General features: G+C 52.6%; 8 protein-coding genes and 1 non-coding gene across 9 annotated transcripts; 5 read left to right on the forward strand and 4 right to left on the reverse strand.

Annotated features, from left to right (window-relative positions):
* Positions 1–764: 764 nt before the first annotated feature.
* PV08_01448 (uncharacterized protein) lies at positions 765–1617 on the forward strand (the record flags this gene model as incomplete). Its single annotated transcript, XM_016375810.1, has 2 exons — positions 765–814; positions 870–1617. 2 exons carry the CDS (start codon positions 765–767, stop codon positions 1615–1617), a joined length of 798 nt encoding a protein of 265 aa, XP_016241086.1.
* A 685-nt stretch (positions 1618–2302) lies between these two features.
* Positions 2303–3547, reverse strand: PV08_01449 (uncharacterized protein; the record flags this gene model as incomplete). The annotated part of the gene is made up of 1 exon (XM_016375811.1): positions 2303–3547. The coding sequence occupies one exon, from the start codon at positions 3545–3547 to the stop codon at positions 2303–2305; it is 1245 nt and encodes a 414-aa protein (XP_016241087.1).
* A 379-nt stretch (positions 3548–3926) lies between these two features.
* Positions 3927–5750, reverse strand: PV08_01450 (uncharacterized protein; the record flags this gene model as incomplete). The annotated part of the gene is made up of 1 exon (XM_016375812.1): positions 3927–5750. One exon carries the CDS (start codon positions 5748–5750, stop codon positions 3927–3929), a length of 1824 nt encoding a protein of 607 aa, XP_016241088.1.
* Positions 5751–6943: 1193 nt separating this feature from the next.
* Positions 6944–8062, forward strand: PV08_01451 (uncharacterized protein; the record flags this gene model as incomplete). Its single annotated transcript, XM_016375813.1, has 1 exon — positions 6944–8062. The coding sequence occupies one exon, from the start codon at positions 6944–6946 to the stop codon at positions 8060–8062; it is 1119 nt and encodes a 372-aa protein (XP_016241089.1).
* A 52-nt stretch (positions 8063–8114) lies between these two features.
* Positions 8115–9304, forward strand: PV08_01452 (uncharacterized protein; the record flags this gene model as incomplete). The annotated part of the gene is made up of 3 exons (XM_016375814.1): positions 8115–8479; positions 8526–8755; positions 8805–9304. The coding sequence occupies 3 exons, from the start codon at positions 8115–8117 to the stop codon at positions 9302–9304; spliced, it is 1095 nt and encodes a 364-aa protein (XP_016241090.1).
* A 17-nt stretch (positions 9305–9321) lies between these two features.
* PV08_01453 (uncharacterized protein) lies at positions 9322–10809 on the reverse strand (the record flags this gene model as incomplete). Its single annotated transcript, XM_016375815.1, has 3 exons — positions 9322–9738; positions 9807–10013; positions 10066–10809. The coding sequence occupies 3 exons, from the start codon at positions 10807–10809 to the stop codon at positions 9322–9324; spliced, it is 1368 nt and encodes a 455-aa protein (XP_016241091.1).
* A 632-nt stretch (positions 10810–11441) lies between these two features.
* On the reverse strand, positions 11442–11568 carry PV08_01454. The gene has a single exon. It is a non-coding gene; the product is annotated as a tRNA-His (tRNA).
* An 802-nt stretch (positions 11569–12370) lies between these two features.
* Positions 12371–13252, forward strand: PV08_01455 (uncharacterized protein; the record flags this gene model as incomplete). The annotated part of the gene is made up of 1 exon (XM_016375816.1): positions 12371–13252. One exon carries the CDS (start codon positions 12371–12373, stop codon positions 13250–13252), a length of 882 nt encoding a protein of 293 aa, XP_016241092.1.
* A 2090-nt stretch (positions 13253–15342) lies between these two features.
* Positions 15343–16252, forward strand: PV08_01456 (uncharacterized protein; the record flags this gene model as incomplete). The annotated part of the gene is made up of 3 exons (XM_016375817.1): positions 15343–15385; positions 15434–15729; positions 15860–16252. The coding sequence occupies 3 exons, from the start codon at positions 15343–15345 to the stop codon at positions 16250–16252; spliced, it is 732 nt and encodes a 243-aa protein (XP_016241093.1).
* Between the last annotated feature and the right edge of the window lie 833 nt (positions 16253–17085).

Raw genomic sequence — 17085 nt, forward strand, 5'->3', positions numbered from 1 at the left:
TGAATATACGCAGAAACATGACGGTAGACATCATAGAACCCGAGGTCGCATCTGGATCCTATTTCTTCGTGGACAGAGTCATCCCTGTCGGCACTTGCTTCGACCGTGAACCCATTCCATTCACGATGGGCCGAGCAAGATTTGACGAACCCTATCCGGCCGCTTGTTAGAGCAGAGAAGGCGATAACCGGATTTCCAGGCCCAAATCGGATGCCCATGCCAGATCAGCCGCAGAAGTTGATGCACTCTGAATTTCCACGAGAGTGGTGGTCTGCGTGAATCTCGTGTGCTCCAGTGGGCAGAAGTCTCTTCCGATATGTCGAGTCGTGGAAGAGAATGGTATAGTTGAAACTGATACATGAAGCCCCAACCCAGGAATGTAGACATAAGGATGAATATCGAAGTAAATCCAATGGCCGCACGGAAAGTTACGCCGCTGCGCCCGGTCGCCAGGTAGGGGGACGACTCTGGGTCTTATTTGTTGAGTGGACTTTGTGATACATACTTAAGAGCTGTGCAGAGGTGTACAAGGCGTCTGGGGATATGGCGTGGAACCACAGCCTCACTTTTGTGCGGTAGGCAATGGTGTTGACTAAGGTGTGAGTCGGCTATGGACATCTTAGCCCAGTGGTCCAAAAAAGAAGGTCTTCCGAACTCCCCATGCTGCTGCTACTCACCAGACAACTACGAGTGCTCTCGGATGTGAGACAGCGACAGCGACAGCGACATCGAACCTCACAACCCTTCCCATACCTTCGCCCCTCATGGCTCTTCCAGGTGTCGAGCAAACGATCCATCGTGATCCCGCGCTCTTGTGAGTACTCATGATGATGACAGCCTAGGTCATAGCCGTCTAACTTTGATTATAGCTACTGGATTCTCCTGCCCATCACGATCGTTATGATCCTGACTGGCGTTCTACGACACTACGCAACCGTATTATTACACACGCCTCCTAAGCCTCCGTCTTCTCTGCTCGAATCCCGCGAACGACAGGCAATCTTGAGGGGCATCAACCTGCGGAACAACGCCAACGCTGCACTGACAGCATCCTCCTTCACAAGCCGGAAGGAATATCTCATCGACTCTTTCAAGAAGGGGTCGTTCCTCCGTGGTGGCCCTGAGTCTCGCGGCAAGGCAGCGCCGAATCCGATGTCCGACCCCGCAGCCATGGAAGGCATGATGGGCATGATGAAGGGTAACATGGCCATGATGATCCCACAAACACTCATAATGTCCTGGATCAATGCGTTCTTTGCCGGCTTCGTCATTCTGAAACTGCCTTTCCCCCTTACCATACGGTTCAAGAGCATGCTCCAGTCCGGCGTCATGACCAGGGATCTCGATGTTCGATGGGTGAGCAGTTTGTCCTGGTACTTTTTGTGTCTGTTCGGCCTTCAGAGTGTCTTCATTTTCATTTTGGGCAATGAGAATGCGGCAAGCCAAATGGCCCAGCAGGTGGCTCAAATGAACCCCGGCGCCAATGCGAATCCTTTCGGACCAGGCCAGGATCCCGATAAGATGTTCTTGGCCGAGGCTGAGAATCTAGAGGTCCTCGAGCATTGGAGTATTCTTGATGACGCCGACGACAGGCTCCTGAAGATCTATGGCAGTTGAACATACCATCTTGGAACATCAATATCCATACGAAAACATCAAGCTCCTCCGAAGAAGGGGTTCTAAGCTATGAGATTCGCACGCATTTTACGAGCCCTTCTCTAAGCTTGACTACCAACACCGTCATTCTTGGTCTCGGATGACCTACATTTCGGCCTTTGTCTCGACAAATACCTGCAACCATATTAACGGACAACTTGAGAACGAGACCCAGGAGTTTCTCCTTTTGCCCCAAGTGGTCCTTGGTCCCAGTGGAAGCTCTGCTTATCAAGTGATGGTCATGGGGGTTCATCGGACTCCTATACCATAATGAAAGCGTACAAAAGCCAGAGCGGGCTTCTTTCTCATCGCAGAGTGGTCCACTATTTGAATGAAAATGGCGCCCGGCACAATAGCTTACTACTACTACTGTTCTAAATAGAAAAAGCCTCAATAATCAATTAAGATGAATTGTGACGATTATGGATAACCAGTTGTCTACATCTCGGCTTGTCATCCATCTGAATCTTGGGTCTCTCTAAAGGGGTATCGAGGGTGCCAAAAAAACCCAACCACTGTGCCATGCTATGCTGAGCCACGCTTTGCTATACTCGAATCAATTTGCACCAATAAGTAAGATGCACAACTCCTAGTTCCAATTCCAAAATTGATCTCCCCTCATTCTCTTCCTTCTTCTTTGGTATCATCACAAGGCCTTCTCAAGTTTGCTGGCCAGCTCGTCGACTTCAGCATCCTTCCTCTGCGCCACGGGGGCCTCCTCCTCGGCCTGGTCGTCGACCTCGACAAGCTTGGCACGTGCCTCGTCTTCCTCCTCCTCTTCCTCTTCTTCCTCGTCGCTGTCCTCGCCTTCGAGCTCGTCCAGCTCGTCCAGGCCCCAGTGCTCTTCCGGGTCGTCGTCCTTGCCGTGCTCGTCCTTGCGCTCGCTCAGGAGCTCGGACAGCGCCTCTACCGACGGGTCTTCCTCCTCGAACTTGTTCCCGTTGAGCTCGACCCGTCTTAGCTTCGGCAGTCCGTCCCTCGCGGCCTGCACGAGCGCCTTGACCCCCGCGGGGGTGATGTCGTTGTACTGCAGCCTCAGGATCTCGACGCCCGCGTTCCCCCCGGCGGCCAACGACTCGAAAACCCGCACGGAGCCCCTGCCGCCCAGGAGGCTGTCGCCCACGCCCAGCTCCTTGAGGCCGGACCAGCCGTCCAGCGTCTTTGCGAGGGCGAGGGCGCCCTTGAGCGTGAACGTGTTGTCCTGCATGTCTAGAACCTCGAGGTTTCCGCAGTGGCGCAGGCCGGCGGTGATCAGGTGCGAGATGCCCTCGGGCCTGATGCCGTTCTGTGTCATCTTGACGCTCTTGATGCCGTCCTTGTGCGCCTCGTACGCCTTGGCCCACGCCGCCATGCTGCCGTTCTCGAGCCGGTTGCGGCCGCAGACTATGCTCTCGAGGTGTGGGACGTCTCTGCCTTCTTTCCGCGCCGCCTCTTTGCGCTCGGCGAGAGCCACGAGCGCTTCGGCTATGGACGTCCCCGCGATCGGGCCCATGCCGTTGTTGTTCAGGATGAGGTGCTTGAGCGGGACGTGCTTGGACAGGAAGTCGACGAGCGGGTCTTTCGTGTTCAGCCCGAACGCGTTGTCGCTGAGATCTATCGTGTGCAGGTTGGGGCATTCCAGCAGCGCCGTCAGGAGGGATGAGAGTGCCGGGGGGATCTCTTCGAGGAGCCGGGAAGTGAAGATGTCGTGGAGGTCGGCGCTCTGGAGGGTGCTTTTGGACGAGAGTATCGGCGCGAGCGCTTCGCATGCGGACACCCCGAGCGTGTTGCCTGAGAGGTCGATGTGTGTAATGTTCGAAGACGCCTGGAGGGGGGCAATGTGCTTCTCCAGATCTTCCTTGGTGTCAAGTTTGAGGCCTTGGCCCGCAAGAGAAAAGGTTTCTCCAGCCATGACTGTGGGTTTCTAGGGGGAGGGAGAAATCAATACGTTCGATGGGAATCTGGGTATGGGCTAGGTGATGATCTAGCAAAGAAGATTACGTTTGTTCGAGGACGGGAGGCCACAGGTCTGTGTAGAAAGAAAGGCCTTCAAAACAAATAAGAAGTCCCAAATCGCTGTCGAGTCTGGAGCCTCGGAGGGGCGGGAGCCTCGCCTTGGCACACGTAGCACCAGCCTCACTCGGGTAGTGAAGCCTCAAAGTAACTCCCCACGGCGACCATACTGGCGATAACTTCAGGCACAGTATCTGGGCACGACGATGAAGGTAAATAGTCCGTACAGATTGTCCAGTGGATGTCGGTACATAGCATGAAGCAGGCAGGCAGCCACATCACCCGCCTTGAAGGCCGTCGACAATTCTTCTCATCCTCTCGCCACTCTCCACCAGCAGGGACCATGCCTCGTCACTCCTTTTCTCTCCTTTCTTTTGTTTCTTTCCCTCGACAGCGTCAACGACCTTACTCATCCTCTTCTCGATGCCCCTGTACACCGCAGCCGTCAACCCTTCTTCACGCTTTAGTTCCCCCAGCTGGGCAAGGCTTCTAGTCAATGCCTCTAACAAGACAGATACCCGTGCATTTGCGTCAATGCTGTTCTTTCCTGCTGCGAAAGGGAGATACTCCTCGGTCAACTTCTTCTGTGACAAAAGCACGTCACTTCGGATCGAGGGTGCAGAGTTCTCCAGGGTCCGCTGTAGCAGAGATTCACATAGCAGTGCTGCTGTCTGCGGCTCGAAAACCTGACTTTGTATTCGGCGTACCTCGTGGAAATTCGGCGGCATGGGTCCCTCCGGTGATGGGGCACTAAGAATGATTTCAGAAAATGCTGACAGGGGCAAAGGCTTGATAAACTCGACGAATAACGTCAGAAGCTCCTCCATATCTGGAAATGTCGTTGGACTCGTCTCTGTCATGGTGGGATGCTCCGATACACATATCAATAACCGTAACAATCTCTTGCGTAGATTGACTGCCTCTGTATCGCCCAGGAATGCGAAACATTTGTCATCGGGACCGTCATGATAGTCACTTCTCAGGCTACCCGCACTAGTTTTCGGCGTGACCTTTGCACTCGGCGTCCTAGTACGACTTCCCGCCCTTCGCAGACGTTTGGCGGGCCGCCCACTCGCCGTCGTTCCCGTAGCGGTGCTCGCATTATCATCGTCGGAAAGATCGCTCTCGTCGCGCATGAGATAGTCTCCGTAAATATCTGCATCGATATCCAGGTCTTCACGCTTAGCTATCGGTTTAGTTTCTTGCTTGGGAGGCTCTTTGAGCTCATGAGAAAAGATAGGACGGAACTCAGATGTCGACCGAGTGCCTCCGTCGGCGAAAATAGCACGCAGGATGCGGCGGGCTCTGGTGTAACCGCCCGAGGCGAGCTCTATGTAGTTCAACACCATGCTCTCTTCGGCGGTCGGCGAAGGGCCCTTGGTTCGAAGACTCCAGTCTCTTTCGAGTAAATCGACAAGGAATGTCAGTAGAGAGCTGTAATAGGTCCACCGGGAAGCATGAACTGCCGATGAGGCCGCCAGGCTGGCGCAATTGAAGGCCCAGCCGACAAGATGCCAGAAATCTTCACAGCAAGTAAAGAGAGACTGTGAGGAAGCGTAACGTATGTTGAGACCCGTGGACGTGACAGAATGATTGTCCGAGTGATAGTCATCCTCGTCGTCATCGTGGCCTGTAGTGCTGGTGTGTCGAGAAAGGCGACTATCATATCTGTGGAAACCGAATGCCGCTGCCGAGTCTGCATTGATAGGCCCAACAAGTGGTATTACAAGGCGGAGGAGACGGAGTGCAGAAATGGCCTGGTCCCATTTCTCGCGCGAGTACGTACGTGTAGTGAATACCGGATGGACAGCGATGGTCGCGGCGAGTGCGAGGTGTGGCGGAGACGGGATCGTGATGGGTTTTAAAGGGTCAACATGAGATACGCTATTGCTGACGATAGAGATGAGAAAGTTGTATGCTTGGGTGAAGAGCTGCTCCTCATAGTATGTTTGAACATGCTGAGAAAGTTCAAATGGTAATTCTACTGCTGTTCGATACGTTGGTCCAGTGGCTGTAGTAGAGATTGTTTTGCTGAAAGACTGGGTTGGCGGGGGCGAAGAGAGGGGTGACGACGGTAAGGGTGCCGTAGCACTCAAAGCCATACTCAAGGAAGAGTGTCTATGATTGGAAAGGTGTCATGGTCTCGCGGTACTATACTGTCGAGATTGACAGTATGATTATGGAGGTTCGGAAGTAGTTGGTTGATATACGGAGTATCGCTCCTTGTCGGTGAAAGAACCGCCGAAAACGGGCTGTTTACGCGTCCACGCGGTCTGCGTATCGCCGTTGTTTTGTTCGTCGTAATGTCAGCCTCATCTGAGGTACCTAAGTACCCAGTCACCAGGGCGATACTTTTCACGGATAACAAGGCACACCGAGGCATATTACATGTATTCGACATAGCGATGGAGTGTCGTCTGCGGTTCTCACGGAGTGTTATCCTCGGGTTGGTACTGAGAGCTAAGTTCTTTGGAGCCTCGACACATGTAAGCCTCGTTTGGGTCGGCACGTATTACGCAATACATGTCCATTTAGGTGACGCAGCAGCTAGCTATTCTTCTACAAGTAACATGCGAGACATGCAAAGCATGACTCCGGAGATTCTTCACAATATCAGGGCACGGTATGCTCTTCGTAACAGACAGTCTGTGGGCGCGCTGTATACATACAACATGGATCTATGCTTTCGAGTGAGTCTACGATGAGAATCATCCTCATACTCACCTTGTGAAGCAAAACTCGTTCATGGTCTTAGGACTCAGAAGTTGGTCGAAACCACATGATGCCACCGGCTCCCAGGCCACTGGTGGCCGGGTGTCGGGTCTGGCTTTCTTTTGCTTGAGCATAATCTCATCACAGTCCGAACAAGAACAGAGCAACCTATCCTACACCGAGAGCATGAGAGACATACGGCGGTAGGGGATGAAGCCGTAGTATATGTACAGGCAGGTCACTAACTAGTTAGGCTGCTACAGTATGCCTAACTACCATAGTAACGTAGTGGCCCAAGTTAAGGCAAACTACAGTACCTAGCTAGTTACAGGTGGTGTGGCTAATGAGGCTCACTAGGCTTAATTAGTGGAGCATTAGAGGAGATGAGCCCCTAAGCCTGGCCTGGACTGCCTATTAAGCTACGATATTAGCTTGTACTAACTTAGTGAACTACCTAGGTAGTTAGTACAAGCTAGGCCATCTGTGTTTGGACTTGTCTTCCCCGGATCTTGCACCTCATGCTCCTCCGGGACATTGTACATCATCCCTCTGGTGCGACCATCGCGAGACTGCCGCCTGCTCCATGTCTCGGCAGGAGGTGGTAGACAGTCCTATACTGAGCAACAGCCCTCCTGCTGCTGCTCCAGAAGCACCGTCACCAACCCCCCGACGTAAACGGTCCAAGATCTCGTTGGCTTGCAACAACTGCCGCTATCGGAAGACTCGCTGTGATGGCCGCCTGCCAGTCTGCCTTGCTTGTGAGCGACGACGCGTTGGGTCCACGTGTATTTTTGAGCGCCCTCCACTGGATCTTCACAAACAGGACGCAGAATCAAGGGCTCGACTTCAAAGTAGTCATCGACGTTCTATCATCGAGCCGGACCGATCTCCCTTGGCACTAGCCGATAATCACCATGGGCACTCGCAACCCGAAACAGACGGAGAGCCCCATGTCGATGGAGTCGCGACGGTCACTGCTGAGAACGACACGGCGTTATACGGGGGCTCTTCCACCATCAATCTCATTCGGCATATGGCGAACAGAGCCCAAACATTTGATGCATCATCAGAAGCCAGGATCTCAAAGAAGAGAAATCGCTGCCCGGTCGACACATCGAGAGCTCAACGATCGACGGGTTATGAAGAGATTTTCCACGAAAGGGACGACAGTGCTGTTGTGTATCCAGCACGTCGGAACGCAGACGATTACCTTGCGTGTTACTGGGAATTCATCCATCCGGTTTTCCCTATTATCCACAAGCCTTCGCTGGAGAGGCAGTACAGAACCATGTGGCTTCCAGAAAATGAGAAAATTGCCTGTCAGCAGAAGTCTGATGACAGCCAAAGTATTTTTCCATCGATGCTCAACCTTGTCTTTGCTCTAGGTTGCCAATTTAGCACCCTGGTCCCATCCAGAAAGAGATCCTCAATTGCCGATGATTTCTACCAACGATCCCGCCGACTGTTTGTTTTCGATATCCTGGACTCGTCATCGTTACCTGCCGTACAGTTGTTGTTACTCCAGGGTGTTTATCTTCAATCTTCGAGATACGCAACCCGCTGCTGGAACGTCGTCGGACTTGCGGTCAGGGCAGCACACAGCTTGGGCATGCATATCGGTGGCAAGCGTGAAGGTGAGACACAGCTGGATCGTGAAATGAACCGCAGGATTTGGCATACTTGTGTCATACTGGACAGGTAGGCAAGTTATGAGAGTTTTACAACCCAACGCTAATGCGAAGAGGCTTCTCGCCATGACCTTCGGACGGCCGACCATGCTCCAGGATGCTGGTAAAGTTCCGATCCCTATGCTCATAGATGATGAATTCTTGCGTGACGATGGAGAGGAAGGACATCAGCCTACCGATGTGCCGTCCAGATTAGGCTTGTTTGTGTCCTCCTGCACGCTTTTTGAACACCTTGCAGAGATCTTGCGGACATTTTATACGGCGAGTTCGGAGCCTGACGACCTGGTCGAAATTGTTCTGAGGCTCAATCGCCGCCTCGACAGCTTTGCGAAATCGGTACCAGACTACTTACAGACATCCGAAGTATCACCACTGGTTGTGTCAGAGAAGAACAATTGTGTCAGCCTACAACAACAAGTGTTGTACTGCAGGTATTTCGCCCCTTGAAAAGCCTGCCCGATGCTCACTTTCCATTAGATTGTTGTATGTGCGGCTACTCTTGTTACGACCGCTTTTGCTCTCCACCACCCGTCACACCCGTCCACAGTCAACAAATACTGGCAAAATGGTCACGGACTCCTCGCTGGATCAGCATTTGGTCATCCAATGCTGCAACCTGTGTGTTCAGATGGCTCACAGACTGATTGAAATTATTCATCAGCATCTTGATACCGCGTACAAGAGTAGCGCATGGCATTCGGTATACTGTAAGTTGAAATTGGCTATCTACTCAAGACAGCATTGACGATGAAACAGTCACATTTGCGGCGATGATCACTTTGCTTGCGGCTGTGCAGGGTCCTGAAAATATCCAAATTCGAGATGCCCAGCAGTCGTTCGAAGCAAGTTGGGTTCGTTGCCTGCGAATCCTGGAACACTACGAAGAGCAAGTCATCTCTGCACCTCAAGCAATCTCCGTCCTACAGAAGCTCAGAATTCGAGCTTCTCGCTCTCAATTATCACACCGAGATCAAATAAACGCTGAAGATGTCTTGTCTCATGCTGGCGTATCTCGAGAAGCCACCGCAGGAGAAAACGGCGATCATGACGCCGGTGTACAGCCCACCAACTCGTCATACGTTACCAACTACGTCGATGCAGATGCCAATCCCATGGTGAACCTCAGTCCATTTCTAAGTTACGGGGTTGACGAACTATCCGATGCTTGGTTTGGCCAACATCTTCTTGACCTTGACTATTTTGGACTCAACTGGGATATTAATGCCACCACTCCGTCATTGTCCTCCATGTCTTAAGACTAATACCGGCCTTATCAGCCTTTCAGTCTTCTATGAAGCTCCAATCTTGCCTTTTCACACGCTTTGGTCACGTCGAACTCTCCAATGATGGCGTTCTGTTTGTTGATTTCGGACTCGATTTTGTCAAAGTCCCTTCCGACCCCCTCCGCTCGCCACTCATAGCAGTCGCCGATATGTCGACTGGCTTGTACCAGCCACTGACCTCTGTCTTTCCTTTCGGCATTGAAGGTCGCGAACACCGCCTTCAGATCTTGAGGCGTTTGGACAGATTGGTCTGCTAGAAGCTCAGCGAGGACAGCGCTGTCCTCAATGCAGATCCCCGCGCCTGCACCGTGATGTGGTGACGTTGCATGCGCAGCATCTCCGGTGATGCAGATACGTCCCTTGCACATGGTAGGAACGGGATGGTCTCCGAGATCAAATATGGCCCACTGTAGTGCAAATGGTCAGTCAACAATGGGGTGCAAAGGCCAGTGTCTCAGCGTCACTTATCACTTACCACATCAAGGACGGGTTTCGTCAATTTCAACAAGTTGATGACATTGGACCCATATTCCGCAAAGTCATGGAGGGCCTCTTCCCGTTTCGCAGGTCTCGTGAGCTTGTTGAAATCTGGCCAGTCTTCTGGAGTCGTTCGGAACGCAACAATATTCATCGTTTCGCCGTGGTTGACAGCGAATGTCAAGACATGGCCATCAGGGCCCATCTATTGCAAATCAGCGTGCGTCCACAAGAGTACTGACTTGGTAAAAGCTCACATGCAGGCATGAATTTTGCGCTAGCTCTTCACCAACTGCTTCAATCGCCTTGTCCATCGGGGCTAGACCCCGGTATGCATACTTGTGTGTATACACTGGATGCGCAGAAGGATGATCTCGGCCGACGATGATCTTCCTTACGGTCGATTTGATACCATCGCAACCGATAACGGCATCGGCTTCTGCAGTCGTCCCATCTTCGAACTCCATCACCAATCTGCCATTGCTGCTTTCCTCGATCTCCTTCAGCCTCTTGCCGAACCGAGCGATTTCCTTTGGAACCAAGTGCACCATCTCTTCGAGGTACCTTGCGCGGTGTACACCGTTCTGGCCATTTTTGGTCTTGACGCTGAAGGCTATGTCTTGTCCTTTGCGGCCCTCGGGAGGATCTGCTAGACCGTTGAAAAAGTCGAACCAGACCTTCTCTTTCGACGGCCAGATATTGCGAGTGCAGACTTTCTCGAACGCATCGTATACCCCTTGGTGACAGACTTTCATTGCCTGAACCGCGTTGGGGCTGAAGGACACACCGGCACCAATTTCGCCAAACTGAGGTGCCTGCTCATAGATCGTGGTGGGGATACCACGGTGGTGTAACGCAATTGCCAGGGTTAGACCTGCAATCCCACCTCCAATGATGGCTACCTCGAAGTTCTTGGTCTTTGCCATGGATGTTGACGTCGGGATATGGTCTTGAGTACTCAGATGTTTCGATATGTTCGATAGTCGTTCGAAGCTGGACATGATCTTTGATGCTCTCACTTGGGCTCACTTCTAGTCCATATTATATACCTCCTCCCTAGGTATTGATTAAGCCGTATGCTCAAGCCGTGCCCGTGATCCGTACGACCCGAGCTTTCAAGCGACAGTCGTCCAATTGTTCGAATGAATCCTTACACAGAGTGCATGTCGAAACTCCGAGAAACCCTTGTTGACGAGCACTTTTACAAGGCGCTGTTGCATCACCCGGAATGCCCATGGAACGGAATCGAGCTACCGACAGCCGAATCCCGACAACAGTCCCGACGCGCTACGACTTGGGCGTGGAGTCGGGATTATTCCGACACCAGATTATCTAACACTTTCCCAATGCGCGTCATTGACATTAGATGGTCCTACAGACTGACCACGATGAGGGAACCGCGAATTCCGGGGGCTGTTGGGGCTGTGCGCGGTCTTGAGCACATTTTACACACACTGCCGTTAGTTCGGCTGCACGACGGAAACAATATATGCTTCCTCCACATATATAACAATCGTCCTTGAAAATTGGCCCGCAAAACGACTCCCCAAAAACAAAAATCTTTATTAAAGTGTTCCGTCGCAACAGGGAGGTCGCAAAAAAAAAAAGAAGGCGAATAACCACCACGATTTTGTGGCGGCACCCGGAATCGAACCGGGATCGGATCGGAGCTGGGAAACACCATAAAACATACGGCTCAAGAGAAGCTGTACAAGGCGAATAACCACAACGATACATGCTGACCATTACACCATGCCACCCGCCTGAATGTGTCGATTTTTTGAGCCCATTAATATCTAAGGTAGATAAAATTTTTGTGTGTGGGGCTGGTGTGTCCACACGAAATCCCCTCCCTGGGCAGGCTTAGCATCTGCCTGCGGGATGACGATATGGGCCCCAAGAACCCTAAGCACATGCCCGTACCTGGGTAGGCAGGGAGCTAGCCTCACTAGCCTCAGCTCGGTGACTCAACGGACACCGCCGAGGACACAGCCTCCATGTGCTCCCTACCTACAATACATAGCTAGGTACGGAGTACGAGCTGGAACTTGGGACCCTTCTATCCTGAACATCCATGTTAGACTGTCCAGACTCACAAGGTTCCGCCATTCGAGTGCTACGCAGTGCACGAGCGGGAGAAAATGTCACTCGTAGAAGAGAAAGGAAGTACTGAAATTATCGTACCTGGGGTTCCAGCTGGAAGATGCGTGTTCAGCGATCACCGTTGACCAGAATTTTGGCCTGGCCGACTCTCCCCCTCCCTGATTCAGTACCCGGTGACTTGATTGATTTTTCTCGCCGGTGGTATATCCGCCGGCACAGACGAGCCTTCAGATGGGGACTGTCCGCCTTAGGCGAATACGTCCTCAGACAGGTTAGGCCTCCTAGCTGATCGCATAGCAGAAAAGGCCGAACCGTTGCGCAACGGTTCAAGCTCAGCTCCTCCACTTGAATAGTCAAGGGTGGAATTCTCAGTTGATGATATCTAAGTATCTAGGAGCGCGGAGACGCGCAGGCGTTCTTCACCTCCTCGAGCACTTCGCATGAGCCTCTTGAAACACCATGGCGAGCAACACAGCAGACTCCAGAAAAACGGTCCTGATAACAGGATGCTCCCAAGATTCGATCGGCGAACAGCTGGCAAGGGAGTTCCACCGACGAGGTTTCCATGTCATAGCGACGGCGCGCTCCCTGTCCCGACTTACGAGACTGACCTCGCTAGGCATTGACACGCGCGAGCTGGACCTGCTGTCGACAGAGTCGATCCACGCCTTCAGTTTGGGCGTCACGAAGCTGGACATCCTGATCAACAACGCTGGCGACAAGCACCTCATGCCCTTTGCAGACACGGCGCCCAAGGACTTTCGATACATGTTCGAGATCAACGTGTTTCCACACTTTGAAATCACGCAGCTTCTCCTCCCGCACCTCATCCACTCCAAGGGCATCATAGTGAATCACACCTCGCAGTCGGCGCACGGGTTCAAGTCGCCCGCGTCCGCGTACGCGAGTGCAAAGGCCGCGCTTGCCACATTGACAGACTGCATGCGCCTAGAGCTGGAGCCGTTCGGCGTGCGTGTCGTGGAGCTCGTTACGGGCATGGCACAGGGCAACATGACCAAGTTCGAGACGACGTACACGCTGCCGCGCGGGTCCATCTACGAACCCATCCGGGAGCCGCTCGAGACGAACATGAAGGCGGAGGCGGCGCGGCCGATGGTCATGGACGGCGAAAGGTACGCAAGGCGCGTCGTGTCGGATTTGCTGGATGGCTGGTTCGGGACGCCCAAGTGGATCTGGAGAGGTGCGTTCGCGACCACAATGTACTGGGTCCTCGTTGCGAACACCCTCTGGAAGGGCTGCACGGATGGCTTGTTCAGGGCCGCCCTCGGATTTGGTGGACTGAAGCGGAATTTGAACGAGGCCAAACAGCATTCTTCCTGAGTCGACTGGACTGGTGTCTCTGAGGAACAAGGCCGGCCCCATGTCGTCGAGTAGATATTTGCCTTGATGAGAGCGGGGATCGTCCTGCCCATGTCCCGTGAAGTTGTGCTTGTGGTGGGAGCGGTGTCGAGATGTGGAGACAGTATGATTGATGATACCTAGTAGGTCGGCGAGGAAGACCCTGCACGAGGACATAGGAAAGAAGCGAGGAAAGACCGCCGAGGAATGATGGAGTTGTCAAGTAAACGGCAAAAGGTTCTTCATACGCTGTGAACGGTGACATGTAGGAAACAAGAAAGTGCATTTGCTTTCTGGGTCTTGTCATATTGCAGACTTGATAAATTGCACAAGATGTCTCATTGTAATTTATTTGCAATGTTTCAAGCAAGAGCGACAATCACCTTCCATGGCTTCATATACAACGCCCCTTCACCTGGGCCAATTAGCTATGCCCCTCCCAAAACAAAGCAGTGCCTTTCGCATTGTTCATGGAATGCTTCGCTTGCTCGCTAACAATAAATAATTGTATGGTTTCTTGTATCTTTTCCTTCTGCCCCCTGGTGAGCCGACTCAGACTGTACAAGGAGTCTCTCCGGAGGTACCTCCTCTGAATGCGGAAAGGGGGAAATAAATGCCGTTCTTGATCTTCCTGGGGTTGTAAATTCCCGCACGTCAACGAAGAACAGAGGCCGATCGGACGAATGGGTGTAGAAAAGATGTGTATCCGGGGTCTATTGTGAATTTATTTCACCCACTGTGCCCTCCGTTGAGCTCGTTTCCGGGCTTCGGCAACACTCGCTGGGTCTCTCAAGGCTCCCAAGAACAGACCACATGGTATCAGGAACGACGTAAAGAAGCCGGCGTATTGGAGAGTGTGTACTGATGCGGAGACCCGCGAGGCTTTCCAGACGAGAGGAGTCGTCATTTTTGGTGTTTGTCAGGGGGTGGTTTCGTGTGGTATTTTGGTTGATGGAATTGAGGTGCTTTTGAGCTCCGTCGAGGTATTTTTTTTTAAGGTAGACTGTCGAAATGGATGTACCAGAAGTGTTTCGATATACCCAATCTGGTTGTTGAGTGAATGGCAGATTGTCCCGGGAGAAGTGCAGGGGACTCGAGCTCACCTATTTATTTGTACTTGGACCTACCGTTGAATCGAAACAAGCCCGAAGCCAGGACGCGCTGAGAGGGTCGACGTGTGGTCTGATGTGCGTGTATAGCGATGGTACAGCGTTACCATGCTGCACACATAATCAATCATACCACCGCCTTGATGCAGTGCTAGACGACCACAAGCGTCGCACATAATCATCAACTATAGGAGCTGTTAGCGATCATGTGTCAGGAGACGCTGGCACTGAGCCGGGCACACCTGAGGCTTTAAGAGGGTGGTGGTGTGACGGCCGGCGGCGGCATTTGCCCTCTAGTTAGAACCCCAAAAATTGCTCCACGACAGCCTCGTCGGCAACGTCCGGTCTCCCTTCTTGACTCTTGAGCGAGGGATTTGAATTCCTGACTGTGCGGAGCGGAACCCGGCGTGCTAGTTGAGCTAGAGCTTCACCTGCCCCATACCGTAGGCGAGACGTATGCTTCCCCAGAGAGAACTGATATGGCTTCTCAAGATGCTACGGTCAGGCCGCAGCCGGGGGGGAGGCTGAAAGCCTCACAAACAAACGAGAGAACGAAAAGTCCCCTGTCGATGCCACCTGTTCTACCAGTCCCTGCGAAGGACAAAAAGTCAGCTCCATAATGAGTTACCCTCTGTCCACACTGGAGATGTCAGAAAGGAGAGGGACGCCAACAGAGGAGTGGTAGGTCGATGACGGGCAGACAAGGCTGAAGTGAAAGAACGGTGCCAGACGCCGGGATATCTTCGGTTCTTGTTGCAACGCACATCTGTCCTCGATGCCGGCAACGCATTGAGGGAGAGTGAGTGACACATACAACTGACTGACCGTTGACGACTTCAGGACAGACTCTCTTGTAACACACCAAAAGCAATGCTCGTTCAAGGACCATTCCAGACTAATTAGCCTTCTCTTCATTCCCATCCCGCAGTCAAACCTCTTGACTGGGCCGCGAACTCGTCAGCAATGTCCTCACCACCTCAAAAAGTCTCCCTCTACTCCGTCAATGGTAAATATGCTGCTCTCCTCCACCGCGACCATCTGACATCTTCTGCAGACCTCAAAAATGCCACGGACGACGCGCTTGCACCGTACCTCACGAGCCTCCCCAAACCCTACACGTTCAAACAGCTACACTCCAGTACCAACGTCCGACTGATCCTAGGCTACACGGCAGTCATAATCGCCGGTGTGCTCTTCTACGCGGACTACAAACTGGGCTGGGACGCGACAAAGGCGTACACCGGTCCAGCTTGCGTGGCGTACTTTGTGCTCAACAGTCTCTTGACGTATTGGATATGGGCCGTTGAAGCGGGCACCGTATTTGTCGGTACAAGAGAAGGTGGACAAAAGGTTAGCTTTGGACATGGCCCATTCGCACTCCCACCCTCTCAACCCTCCATTCCTCTCCCCGTGCCCCTTGCCATACCATGCTCTTTCACGGGATTCCAAGTCACATGATACTAACAAGTGCACACTTCAGTTGACGCTGAAATCGTCGTCGCAAAAGTACAGCCCGAGTTACAAACTCAAAGTGTCGTACGAGGCGCCGTCGGGCAAGAAGTGGGAAAACAAAGAGATCGAGGGCTCGTTTACACAATGGTTCAACACGCACGGATACCTGCAGAAGAAGGAATTTCAGTCCTGGCTCGCCGAGAACATTGAAGTGTTGGGCGTGGCGAAGAAAGAAGGGAAAGCCGCCATCTCTGAGCCAGCCACCGACAATATTGAGCCAATTGACGACGCCACGCTCGCGGCCATCTCGTCCGCAGGCGGTATGAATTTCTCCTCGGGCGTCGACGCAGTGGGACCAGCGCCTCCGGTGCCAGCTACACCGTCGACGACGAAGAAAGGTCGATCGAAGAAGAAGGCGTAGAAGACGTCTGAGCCATGGTGCCAGATTCGTTGAAACACCACAAAACATACCTACACACACAGAGAAAGACGGTTCACGTGTTCTAGGGTATGACCACTTTGACCTCAACCGTACCTAGCACTTCAGACTTCACACGCAAGGGGTCAGCCATTACATCCACCCTCACTCCCACGGCTGTGTCACGGTTCTTTGAGGACTACTAGTCAGGCGCGGTGTGGTGACCAGGTCGCTTGCCCATGTGAGGCCCCGTCTCGTTGTTCTGGTACGACCAGTACGGGTACCATGGGATGGGCGAGAGTCAACCGCACCGAACCAGCGAAGTCAAGCAAAGCAAGCATGGAAACCGCCGCCCACGTATGACGTATCCGGGCATCTGAGATGTCCGTGAGTGTACGGGTATGGTGCTCTTTCTTTTTATTCCGGTCTGTATGGAAGGGACATAGACCAACGTTCAAGCTCTACCTAGGCCAGGAGAGCCGAGCACTTTCGACCCTCTGGAGCAGTCAGATCCGGGGATGCCCTTAGTTATATAGGTCAGGTAGCCGTGGCATAATGAACCTGCTAATTCATGAGGCTCTTAAACCATGTTCATTCTTCTTATGCTGCTACAGACTGGATCGTACGGGGTTGGAGAAAATCATTCCTCTCGAGTTTCACGAGTCTCACATCTCATCCTGTATGTCTCTAAGATTTTGTCATCATTTACCAACCAAGGCAAGCGAGCGAGCGAGCAAGCAAGCAAGCCAGCAAATACCAACGCTACTATTTCCTTGTTCCACAACAGAAAGCCCCAGTACCACAAAGTCTCATCTCCTATGTTCCTTAGAAAGCAT

Source organism: Exophiala spinifera (genome assembly GCF_000836115.1).
Source record: "Exophiala spinifera strain CBS 89968 unplaced genomic scaffold supercont1.1, whole genome shotgun sequence".
Lineage (NCBI taxonomy): Eukaryota > Fungi > Ascomycota > Eurotiomycetes > Chaetothyriales > Herpotrichiellaceae > Exophiala > Exophiala spinifera.